General features: G+C 41.0%; 1 protein-coding gene across 1 annotated transcript; it reads left to right on the forward strand.

Moving 5' to 3' along the window:
* Nucleotides 1-1,352: 1,352 nt before the first annotated feature.
* On the forward strand, nt 1,353-13,111 carry LOC127341824 (fasciclin-like arabinogalactan protein 3). The gene is made up of 2 exons (XM_071827116.1): nt 1,353-1,887; nt 12,810-13,111. The coding sequence occupies exons 1-2, from the start codon at nt 1,353-1,355 to the stop codon at nt 13,109-13,111; spliced, it is 837 nt and encodes a 278-aa protein (XP_071683217.1).
* The last annotated feature ends 290 nt before the right edge of the window (nt 13,112-13,401 follow it).

Here is a 13,401-nt window from a genome sequence, read left to right on the forward strand (position 1 = left end):
TGCTATGTATGGATGGCCGATGGTGTATGTGAAGTTTATTTCAGCTAGTGATGATGCCGGAAGCAGTAGGAGCGCTGCAGAGGAGCAGCTGTCCATCACTGCAGGCCCTAGCATCGGCCCGTCAGAGCAGGTTGCCATCACCGCTGCTCCTAGCATCGGCCCATCGGAGCAGATGCCTAGCCACCATAATGCTAACCCTGGATATTGGTCCGTGGTCATCGACATCAGCGAACACGTGGAGGGATTAACTGAGGTGTTGGATGATGAACCTCGTTCATCTTCGTCTGAATCCTCATCGGACGAAGAACGTGTTGGTCCTTCCCAGAGGGAAATTCCAGGTCCAATGGACCCTGACTTCCTACAGATCATGACCATATGCAATGAATTTCGCTCTGTTCTGGGCCTCGGAGAGGATATTCTGCTAGTTAGGCAAAGTTTTCCTGACAAGGACTCTGCTGACCAGGCAATAAAGAGGTATACATTGGGCATATCTCAGGAGCACGGAGTGAAGCAGTCTGATCAAAGTCAGCTAAAAGTGATATGTGTCTAATTGAATGAGGGATGCAGGGGGAGAGTGATCCTCGAAAGAGGCATATCTCAAAACTAGAACCACATAGTTGCGAGCGGGTTGGGGCTCTGGATAAGCAACGCAACGTCACCGCAAAATATTTTTCACATATCATGCAATTGGGCGGTGGAAAAAGAAATCAATATTAAGAGACTGCAGAAGATTAGATTGGCTTCTATGTCAGCTCCGGAAAGGCAAGGCGTGCTAAGGAGGACATTTTCCAGAGGCTGTATGGCACATATGAGCAAGCATATGGCCTAGCCCCCAGACTGCTCCATCAGATATCATCAAGTAACCCGGGGACTCCAGTATTCAGGAGACAAGGTCAACACCCAAGGTAGCAAAATGAAGAAATACTTGACCATTTATTCTGGGCATTCCCCCAGGCTATACAGGCATTCCAACACTATAGTCCAGTGTTGTCAATAGATGGTACCTTCCTCATTGGAAAGTACAAGGGCACACTCCTGTTGGCAATCGCAGCAGATGCAAACAATCAGCTCCTTCCTATTGCATATGCATTGGTGGAGAGTGAGAACAAAGATAGCTGGTTTTGGTTTCTTTGTTGCTTGAAGATTTCAGTTGTCAGAAAATCGCTCCGATGTTTGCATCATCTCTGATTGCAACACGGGGCTATTGAGCGTGCTCGAATTTATGAAGGTGGCACAAGATCTCTTCTCCAAAATTAGCAGCGCGCCCAACCTATATAACCAGCCATACATCTCGACCATCGACACATAAGTCGCCCCACTCATCCACTCTCTTACATCCTCCATTAGCAACGATGGCCTTAAGGATTCTTCTCCCGCTCCTCCTTCTCGCCGCTGCCACGCCGGCGTCTCTAGCGGCCATCGACGTCGTGCAGATGCTCGCCGGGAAGCCGCAGTACGCGACCTTCCTGAGGCTCCTGAGGGAGACAAAGGTGAGCGAGGACGTGAGCCGGATGAAGACGGCGTCGGTGCTGGTGGTGCCCGAGAGGGCCGTGAAGCCACTCCTCTCCATCCCGGCCGACAAGCTGCGGACGGTCCTCCTCCACCATGTGCTCACCAAGTACTTCGACCCCATCCAGCTCGCCGAGATGAAGACCAACGTCGCCAAGCTGTTGTCGCTGCTCTCCGTCACCAACAAGAACCTCGGCACCATCAACTACTCCATGGAGAAGGACGGCCAGATGTACCTCCGCTCCCCCGGCGCCGACTCCGAGGCCAAGCTCATCAAGGTCATCGCCGCGCGACCATTCTCCATCTCCATCATGGAGATCAGCGCGCCCCTCGTCTGCAAGGAGATCCTCGCCCAGGGCCGTCTGATACGTCTCAAACGTAACTATAATTTTTTATGTTTCATGCTACTTTATTGATGATACATATATGTTTTATACATACTTTATGTCATATTTATGCATTTTCCGGCACTAACCTATTAACGAGATGCCCAAGAGCCAGTTGTTGTTTTCTGCTGTTTTTGGTTTCAGAAATCCTAGTAAGGAAATATTCTCGGAATTGGACGAAATCAACGCCCAGGATCTTATTTTTCCACGAAGCTTCCAGAAGTCCGAAAGGGAAACGAAGTGGGGCGACGAGGCGGCGACATGCCAGGGCCGCGCGGCCAGGCCTGGAGCTGCGCCACCCTGTTGTGTGGGGCCCTCGTGGCGCCCCCTGACCTACCCTTCCGCCTACATAAGCCTTCGTCGATAATAACTCCATTACCGAGAGCCACGATACGGAAAACCTTCCAGAGACGCCGCCGCCGCCAATCCCATCTCGGGGGATTCAGGAGATCGCCTCCAGCACCCTGCCGGAGAGGGGAATCATCTCCCGGAGGACTCTTCATCGCCATGGTCGCCTCCGGAGTGATGTGTGAGTAGTTCACCCCTGGACTATGGGTCCATAGCAATAGCTAGATGGTTGTCTTCTCCTCATTGTGCTATCATTGTCGGATCTTGTGAGCTGCCTAACATGATCAAGATCATCTATTTGTAATGCTACATGTTGCGTTTGTTGGGATCCGATGAATATTGAAATCTATGTTATGTTGATTATCAATATATCATCTATGTGTTGTTTATGATCTTGCATGCTCTCCGTTATTACTAGAGGCTCTGGCGAAGTTGTTACTTGTAACTCCAAGAGGGAGTATTTATGCTCGATAGTGGGTTCATGCCTCCATTAAATCTGGGACAGTGACAGAAAGTTCTAAGGTTGTGGATGTGCTGTTGCCACTAGGGATAAAACATCAATGCTATGTCTAAGGATGTATTTGTTGATTATATTACGCACCATACTTAATGCAATTGTCTGTTGTTTGCAACTTAATACTGGAAGGGGTTCGGATGATAACCTGAACGTGGACTTTTTAGGCATAGATGCATGCTGGATAGCGGTCTATGTACTTTGTCGTAATGCCCAATTGAATCTCACACTACTCATCATAACATGTATGTGCATTGTCATGCCATCTTTATTTGTCAATTGCCCAACTGTAATTTGTTCACCCAACATGCTATTTCTTATGGGAGAGACACCACTAGTGAACTGTGGACCCCGGTCCATTCTTTTACATCGAATACAATCTACTGCAATACTCGTTCTACTGTTTTCTGCAAACATCATCATCCACATTATACATCTAATCCTTTGTTACAGCAAGCCGGCGAGATTGAAAACCTCACTATTAAGTTGGGGCAAAGTACTTTGGTTGTGTTGTGCAGGTTCCACGTTGGCGCCGCACTACACTCCGCTGCCATCAACCTTCAACGTGCTTCTTGGCTTCGATAACCTTGGTTTCTTACTGAGGGAAAACTTGCCGCTATACGCATCACACCTTCCTCTTGGGGTTCCCAACGGACGTGTGCTTTACCGTCACAAGCAGCAAAGCTTTTTCTGGCGCCGTTGCCGGGGAGATCAAGACACGCTGCAAGGGGAGTCTTCCACTTCCAATCTCTTTACTTTGTTTTTGTCTTGCTTTACTTTATTTTATTTACTACTTTGTTTGCTGCATTATATCAAAATACAAAAAAATTAGTTACTAGCTTTACTTTATTTACTGTCTTGTTTGTTTTCCTCATATTAAAAACACAAAAAAAATAGTTACTTGCATTTACTTTATCTAGTTTGCTTTATTTACTATTGCTAAAATGGGTACCCCTGAAAATACTAAGTTGTGTGACTTTACAAACACAAATAATAATGATTTCTTATGCACACCTATTGCTCCACCTGCTACTACAGCAGAATTCTTTGAAATTAAACCTGCTTTACTGAATCTTGTTATGAGAGAGCAATTTTCTGGTGTTAGTTCTGATGATGCTGGTGCCCATCTTAATAATTTTGTTGAATTATGTGAAATGCAAAAGTATAAGGATGTAGATGGTGAAATTATAAAATTAAAATTGTTTCCTTTCTCATTAAGAGGAAGAGCTAAAGATTGGTTGCTATCTTTGCCTAAGAATAGTATTGATTCATGGACTAAATGTAAGGATGCTTTCATTGGTAGATATTATCCTCCTGCTAAAATTATATCTTTGAGAAGTAGCATAATGAATTTTAAACAATTGGATAATGAGCATGTTGCCCAAGCATGAGAAAGAATGAAATCTTTGGTTAAAAATTGCCCTACCCATGGACTGACAACTTGGATGATCATCCAAACCTTTTATGCAGGATTGAATTTTTCTTCACGAAACCTATTGGATTCAGCTGATGGAGGTACTTTTATGTCCATCACTCTAGGCGCCGCAACAAAGCTTCTGGATAATATGACGATTAATTACTCTGAATGGCACACGGAAAGAGCTCCACAAGGTAAGAAGGTAAATTCTGTTGAAGAAACCTCTTCCTTGAGTGATAAGATTGATGCTATTATGTCTATGCTTGTGAATGGTAGGACTAATGTTGATCCTAATAATGTTCCGTTAGCTTCATTGGTTGCTCAATAAGAACATGTTGATGTGAACTTCATTAAAAATAATAATTTCAACAACAATGCTTATCGGAATAATTCTAGTAACAACTATAGGCCATATCCTTATAATAATGGTAACGGTTATGGTAATTCTTATGGGAATTCTTACAACAATAATAGGAATACACCCCATGGACTTTAAGCCATGCTTAAAGAATTTATTAGTACACAAACTGCTTTTAACAAATCTGTTGAAGAAAAGCTTGGGAAAATTGATATACTTGCTTCTAAAGTCGATAGTCTTACTGCTGATGTTGATATTTTGAAATCGAAAGTTATGCCTAATGAAAATAAAGATATTAAGTCATTTGCTACAGCAAACGCCATCCAAGTTAGAATTAATGAGAATATAAGATTGATGGCCGAATTGCGTGCTAGGTGGGATAAAGAAGAAAATGCTAAAGATAACAATGTAGCTAAAGTTTGGACTATTACCACCACTAGTAATGCTAATGCTTCACATGTTGCTACACCTCCTACTATAAATGTTAAAATAATTAGTGTTGGCAATGTTTCCACTTCTAATGCAAAGCCTGCAAAACTGCCTGAACCTGCTAAAACTGCTGAAATTGCTTGTGATAAAACTGCTGAAATTTTTTCTAATGTTGGGGACATTGATCCCATTGCTTTAGATTATAATGGTTTATATTTTGATGATTGTCACATCTCTGAAGTTATAAAGTTCTTACAAAAACTTGCTAAAAGTCCTAATGCTAGTGTTATAAATTTGGCCTTTACAAAACATATTACAAATGCTCTCATAAAAGCTAGAGAAGAGAAATTAAACCGTGAAGCTTCTATTCCTAGGAAGTTAAAGGATGGTTGGGATCCCATCATTAAGATGAAGGTCAATGATTTTGATTGTAATGCCTTATGTGATCTTGGTGTGAGTATTTCCGTTATGCCTAGGAAAATCTATAATATGCTTGACTTGCCACCATTGAAAAATTGTTATTTGGATGTTAATCTTGCTGATAATTCTACAAAGAAACCTTTGGGGAGGATTGATAATGTTCGCATTACGGTTAACAATAACCTTGTCCCCGTTGATTTTTTTGTGTTGGATATTGAATGCAATGCATCTTGTCCCATTATATTGGGAAGACCTTTTCTTCGAACTGTTCGTGCTATTATTGATATGAAGGAAGGTATTATTAAATATCAGTTTCCTCTCAAGAAAGGTATGGAACACTTCCCTAGAAAGAGAATGAAGTTACCTTTTGATTCTATCATTAGAACAAATTATGATGTTGATACTTCATCTCTTGATAATACTTGATACACACTTTCTGCGCCTAGCTGAAAGGCGTTAAAGAAAAGCGCTTATGGGAGACAACCCATGATTTTACTTCTGCACTTTTGTTTTATATTTGAGTCTTGGAAGTTTTTTTACTACTGTAGCAACCTCTCCTTATCTTTATTTTACTGCATTGTTGTGCCAAGTAAAGTCTTTGATAGTAAGGTTCACACTAGATTTGGATTACTGCGCATAAACAAATTTCTTGCTGTCACGAATTTGAGCAGTAGTCTCTGTAGGTAACTCAGAAAAATCTGCCAATTTACGTGAGTAATCCTCAGATATGTACGCAACTTTCATTAAATTTGAGCATTTTCATTTGAGCAAGTCTGGTGCACCTAAAAAATTCATCTTTACGGACTGTTCTGTTTTGACAGATTCTGCCTTTTATTTCGCATTGCCTGTTTTGCTATGTTTGATGGATTTATTTATTCCATTAACTTTCAGTAGCTTTGTGCAATGTCCAGAAGTGTTAAGAATGATTATTTCACCTCTGAACATGTGAATTTTTGATTATGCACTAACCCTCTAATGAGTTGTTTTGAGTTTGGTGTGGAGGAAGTTTTCAAGGATCAAGAGAGGAGGATGATACAATATGATTAAGGAGAGTGAAAGATCTAAGCTTGGGGTATGCCCCTGTGGTTCATCCCTGCATATTTCAAGAAGACTCAAGCATCTAAGCTTGGGGATGCCCAAGGCATCCCCTTCTTCATCGACAACATTATCAGGTTCCTCCCTTGAAACTATATTTTTATTCGGTCACATCTTATGTGCTTTACTTGGAGCATCTGTTTGTTTTTGTTTTTGTTTTGTTTGAATAAAGTTGGATCCTAGCATTCATTGTATGGGAGAGAGACACGCTCCGCTGTTGCATATGGACAAATATGTCCTTAGCTTTACTCATAATGTTCATGGCGAAGGTTGAAACTGCTTCGTTAACTGTTATATGGTTGGAAATGGGAAATGCTACATGTGGTAATTGGTAGAATGTCTTGAATAATTTGATACTTGGCAATTGTTGTGCTCATAAGGATCATGGTTAAGCTCTTGCATCATATACTTTGCACCTATTAGTGAAGAAATACATAGAGCTTGCTAAAATTTGGTTTGCATGATTGGTCTCTCTAAGGTCTAGATATTTTCTAGTAAGGGTTTGAACAACAAGGAAGACAGTGTAGAGTCTTATAATGCTTGCAATATATTCTTATGTGAGTTTTGCTGTACCGGTTCATACTTGTGTTTGCTTCAAAGAACCTTGCTAGCCTAAGCCTTGTATTGAGAGGGAATACTTCTCGTGCATCCAAATCCTTGAGCCAATAACTATGCCATTTGTGTCCACCATACCTACCTACTACATGGTATTTCTCTGCCATTCCAAAGTAAATTGCTTGAGTGCTATCTTTAAACACTTCAAAATTTATCATCTCTGATTTGTGTCAATGTTTTATATCTCATGAGGAAGTATGTGGTGTTTATCTTTCAATCTTGTTGGGCAACTTTCACCAATGAACTAGTGGCTTCATCCGCTTATCCAATAATTTTGCAAAAAGAGCTGGCAATGGGATTCCCAGTCCCAAATTAATTAACCTTCATAAAAAAAATTTTGAAACCTTTAACAGTAGGAAAGGCTCCTACTGTTTTAAAATATTAACACAGGGGTCAAAGGACCCAGTAGTTACATCTGTTACACAGGGAAGTTCAGAAGGGAATACAGGGGGTACAGGAGGGTGTAAGAAGGGGTCTATATCTAGAGGGTAGCTATCAGGCTTCGAATAAAAGTATGTAAATCTGTTTTTGTTCTATGTTCCAGCAAAGCAAAGTCTTGCTTAAAGCGTCTAGCCCAGGAGTCAATATCTGGATTAATGCCCTCAAAAAGTTTCCTGTTTCTCTCTTTCCATATGCTCCAAGAGGCAACAATCACCATTTCCATGTATAAGGGTCTATGCCAATGTGTACGTCCTTGCTCTATAATCTCCAGCCTATCCTTATTTTGCGTCCAAGTCATCTGCAGCTTACTCCAACAGGCTTTACTGAAGTCACAGTAAAATAGCATGTGCTCAATTGTTTCTTCAGGTGGGTAGTGGCACATCAGGCAGTCAAATGAGGAATTCAAGGTGTAGTTTCTTCTTCTCAGCATATTTCTGGTATTCAGTCTATCTACCAGCACAAGCCACCAGAAAAATTTAAGCTTGGGAGTACATTTGGATTTCCATAGCCAAGAGAAAGCAATATGGGCAGTGCACTCCCTGAAGCAAAATTTATAGTAAGCCTTGGAGGAATATTCCACAGCACCCCATTCATATGTCCAAGAGTCATGTGTATCATTTGTGAAATCAATGTAAGAGGATGAGGCTTGCAAGGTTCGAACTTCATCAAGTGCTTGTGGTGTCAGAGGCAAATAAAAGTTTTGTGATAACTGTGTAGAAGCTAGGAAGTCTCTGACTGAAACATCTTCATTCTTGGTGAAGGAGTAGGCTCTCGGAAATTCTTCTGAATTTATGTCTTGTAGCCATTTATCTTTCCAAAAAAGAGTACTTCTTCCATCATTAATATTACTCATAGATATTCCTCTAAAAGTGGGTGAGAGATTAAAGACAGTGCACCACCAATGTGATCCACATGGAGCCATATTATGAGGTACTTTCCCAGTATAATAAGTATTCCAAAGTAAGTGAACCCAGGGGATATCCATTTTGTTATAGAATTTGTGTAGGTATTTGAGGAGTAACCCTTCATTCTGTATTTTGAGATTTAGAATACCAAGTCCTCCTTTATCCTTTGGTTTACAAACCATGTCCCAGGCAGCTAGTGAGTTACATTTCACACCATCATCTGTTTTCTTATTCCAAAGGCAGTGTCTTCTTATTTTCTCCACATGGTCTAGTATTTTTGGATTAATTTGAATGGAACACATGGTAAAGTTTGCAATAGAGGTCAAAAGGGAGTTTACCACTGTGACTCTTCCACTATAATTCATCATTAGGAAAGTTGCAGAGACTCTTCTCTCAATTCTATCCACCAGGGGCATCAGATCTTGGACAGTTGGTTTAGTTGTGCCTAGAGGTAGACCCAAATATGTGAAAGGCATTGAGGCTATATTGCATCCAAGAAGGCCAGCAAATAAATTTGCCTGTTGTGTGGAAAGATTGATTGGTATGAGAGAAGACTTACGGAAATTAATGTATAGCCCAGTGGAGGCTGCATATTTTTGCAGAATATCTTTCATAATCATAACTTGAGTAGTGCATGCTTTCATGATTATAAGTGTGTCATCAGCATATTGGACCACAGGGAAGTCCATTTGGTAAGCATTGGAGAAGGGAGCCTGAAGAATACCATCTCTGAAATATCTATTAATAGCAGACTGCAAAAGATCTGCTGCAAGCACAAAAAGGAGAGGAGACAAAGGATCTCCTTGTCTGACACCACATTTGCAAAAGAATTGTCTCCCAGGTACTCCATTGAGTAGTACAGCAGATTTACCAGTACCAAATATAGCTTGTATCTAGGTTATCCATTTCTCATCAAAACCCATTTGTTTCATAATCTTTATCATGGCACTGTGATCTATAGTGTCAAAAGCCTTGGCAAAGTCTAGTTTGATTAGAAGAATTTCTTGATTAGATTTTTCACATTGATAGATAAACTCAAAAGCCCAAGCAAGGCAGTCCTGGATAGTTCTCCCTTTCAGGAAACCATATTGATTATTGTGGACAATTCTAAGGACTATTTTCTGCAGTCTATTTGCCAGCAGTTTTAGAACACAATTCAGCAAAGTGATTGGCCTGTAATCATTGACTCCCTCTGGATTTGACACTTTTGGGATAAGTGTAATATAACCCATGTTAACACTCTCAAGGTCCAGTTTCCCTTCATAAAAACTGAAGCATAAAGCATATATGTCTTCTTTGATGATAGGCCAACACTTCTTCAGGAATAGTCCATTAAAACCATCAGGTCCTGGTGCTTTATCTACTGGCATAAATTTTATAACATCATCTATTTCTTGGGTAGTGAAAGGAGCAGATAATTCTTCTAGACCAGGAATAGGTGTAATCAAGGATGGCAGATCAAATTCCATTTGTGGTGAAGAGCAGGTACCAAGTCTTGCTTTATAAGTTTGAAATAAAATTTCTTCTTTGTCCTTATGTTCAGTGACAATATCTCCATTAGGCAGTAATAGGGAAGCCACATAATTCCTCCTGTGTCTCTCAGTAGCAATTGCCTGGAAAAATTTAGAGTTTTCATCGCCAAACTTAGTCCATCGAATAGTGCATCTTTTCTTCCAGTAGTCATGCTGATAGGATAGTAATCTAGCCAGATGTATTTTTAAAATCTTCCTAAAATTCATTTCTGGCACAGAAAGAGATCTAACTTCCTCTATTTTATCTAATTCTGCTATGGCTTGATTGCAGTTTTCTATACAAATAGAGAGCTTGGATATAGATTTGCTCCAATGCTTGAGATCATATCTGAGCCTTTTGAATTTGGCATTAAGAGTAGCTGCACTATTCTTTTTATAAACAGGTTTATTCCAGCTATCAGCAACTATCTGTTGGAAACCAGGGTGAGCTGTCCAAAATGATTCAAATCTAAAGAGTTTGCTACCAGGAATCTTGGTCTCAATAGAGATTGTGCATGGAGTATGATCAGATGTTGGTTTACCCTGGATCATAACAGTTGTAGCAGGATATTGGGAAGTCCAATGTGGTGAGGTGAAGAACCAGTCTAATTGCTCAAGAAGAGGGTCATCTTGCATGTTGCTCCAAGTGTATTTCCTCCCTTTGAGTGGGAGCTCAGTGAGATTCTGGACATGAATAATATCATTAAAGGTGAGTATATCATTGACATTCCCTCCAGGTTTATTTCTATTACTTGGTGAACGAATAAAATTAAAGTCCCCAACAATGAGCCAATCTTCCCCAGTAGGAATATTGAGATCATAAAGCCACTGAACAAAATTGTCTCTGTGCTCTCCATTACAAGGTCCATAGATATTAACTAGAGTCCAAGACCGAGAGGATTGTGTGGAGGTAAAATACACCGAAAGTGTATAAGGTTCGCAATGCATAACAATCCCAGTAAATATGGCACTTTTCCATATGACAATTAATCCCCCAGAAGCCCCAATAGAAGGAACATAGACAAATTCATCAAAACAAGAAGGACAACAGGATTTGATAAATTTCAAGTCAAAATGCTCCTTTTTTTGTTTCTTGTAGACAGATAACATCATAGCCACTAAGTTTTATAGCATTCATAAGAGCAAGTTGCTTGGATTTTGCATTTAGTCCACGAATATTCCAGCAGAGTACAATCCATTTTTTCAGGAAGTTCATAATTACTACAAAATATGAAATATAGATATCTAACACTGTCTAAGCAGTGCCAGCATTGCTTGCCACCAGTGCAGTATTCTGGTCATCTGGAATTGGAGCAAGCATCCTCCATGGTATGTGATTGTTGGACGGCACCCGAGGATTCGGTTAGCCATGGCTTGAGAAAGCAAAGGTGGGGAGGAGTGTCATCTAAATAAAACTAAAATAAAAAGGCACTCCTTCATGGTATGAGATTGTTGGCAGGCACCCGAGGATTCGGTTAGCCATGGTTTGTGAAAGCAAAGGTTGGAAGGAGTGCCACCAAAAAATAAATGTTTTATGGGAGCCGCTCTTCGAAAGTCTGTCTGGCAAGGGGGTTAGAGTGCCCACTACCATTCATTGACAACAACAAACACCTCTCAAAACTTTACTTTTATGCTCTCTCTATGTTTTCAAAATAAAAGCTCTAGCACAAATATAGCAATCCATGCTTCCCTCTGCGAAGGGCCTTTCTTTTACTTTTATGTTGAGTCAGTTTACCAACTTCTTTCTGTCTTAGAAGCAAACACTTGTGTTAACTGTGCATCAATTCCTACATACTTGCATATTTGCATTCATCATTACTTTATGTTGACAACTATCCATGAGATATACATGTTACAAGTTGAAAGCAACCGCTGAAACTTAATCTTCCTTTGTGTTGCTTCAATGCCTTTATTATGAATTTACTGCTTTATGAGTTAACTCTTATGCAAGACTTATTGATGCTTGTTTTGAAAGTACTATTCATGAAAAGTCTTTGTTATATGATTCAGTTGTTTAATCATTGTTTTTTCCATTGCTTCGAATCGCTGCATTCATTACATGTGCTTACAATAGTATTGATCATCGTCCCAAGGGTAAGGGCAGGGGCGGCGTCAAGATGATGTCCGCCGACACCGAGGCTGCCGCCGGATCCTCCGTTCAGGCATCGGCTCCGGCTGCCACCGCGCGCTAAGTAATTACAGGTTCAAACACGCAAGCGCCATGAATAGGAAGCCGGCCCGTATATTGTTTTATCATTTTTTTTCTACAACGTAAGTGTACTGACCGTGCCGCACGGTTGTACTTCTCGATGGAAATGTTTTTCGTAGTAGACTTTTCTTTTCTTTTCTTTTTACACCTCTCATATTGTATTTAGTTACGTTTTTGCTCTCACGCATCTACACTGGACTCTTTTCTTCGCGTACTTCCCTTGCTACTACTACATCCGTCTTGGTTTAACAGGCGATCATGCAACCCAAAAAATTACTTTAACCATTATTTTGGTCAATTAAATATAAACTATATGTTGAAAAAATTATATCATTATAAACCTTTTTCAATGCAAAACGAATGGTATAATTTTGTAGACAAATAATTTATATTTTATTGATCAAATTAATGGTTAAACTTCATCTTAAACTACGTGCGTGCCTGAAGGGAGTAAGTACTTGAGACATTCATAAAGCATTGTTGACTGATAAAGAATCAGCTAAAAAGCGAAGTTCAAGGCTGATAGTGTGACTCGATCATTCGATTGAGAAGTAGAAATTGAGCTAGCTCAAATCAGTATTAGCTAGGCAGCTAAGAAAGTCCAGATAAGAACATTGGATCGATTGATAGTGTAACACTGTTAGTGTTACAGGACAAAACCAAACAACGGGAGCAGTGGCCAGACAAACCAACGATGGCCTTCGCGTCGCGGCAGTGCGGCCGGACCTGGCGGCTCCTTTGAGAGTTCGTTCACAGTTCGGAGCATCTGGACTCCGGCTGCGGCCTTCCAGGTTGCTGAAAGCGGACGGGGCAGATCAGCCACCTTCATGCGACGAGGCAGAGTATCTGGGGCGTTGTTGCGAGCCGAGAAACAAGGACACCCTCCCGAAACAACTCTCGCCTAGTTCTCTCCTCCGCGCCGCCGGGCTGGACCGGAGCCGTTCTCGCCGGTGATGCTAGTCGGAATATCAAAGGAAGGGCGCCGAAAATAGTACAGTATGTTTAGTATTTGTCTAGGTTTACCCTTTGTGGAGTTTGGGAGTAGGTGTTGGATCCCATCGGCTGGATTTGGTACGCCCTTTGCTTCGTCGACCTCAAGGCCCCTGCTCTGGTGGTGGGAGCTGCGGCTTGGGAGGAAGGTGGAGTTAGGCGAAATTTTGTTAAAAAGTATCACCTATCCAAGTGAAATGGCAAAAAGGACCACCTCTTAGTGCAAATGGCAAAAGTGTCGTGGTGGCACGCTC

The sequence above is a fragment of the Lolium perenne genome, chromosome 3, assembly GCF_019359855.2.
Source record: "Lolium perenne isolate Kyuss_39 chromosome 3, Kyuss_2.0, whole genome shotgun sequence".
In the NCBI taxonomy this organism is placed as follows: domain Eukaryota; kingdom Viridiplantae; phylum Streptophyta; class Magnoliopsida; order Poales; family Poaceae; genus Lolium; species Lolium perenne.

Bases quoted from the DNA above. Each gene is read 5' to 3' on its own strand.
- LOC127341824 (XM_071827116.1), top strand. From the start codon at position 1,353: ATGGCCTTAAGGATTCTTCTCCCGCTCCTCCTTCTCGCCGCTGCCACG. The intron at 1,888-12,809 runs GTAACTATAATT...TTAGTGTTACAG, and splicing joins CCGTCTGATACGTCTCAAAC to GACAAAACCAAACAACGGGA.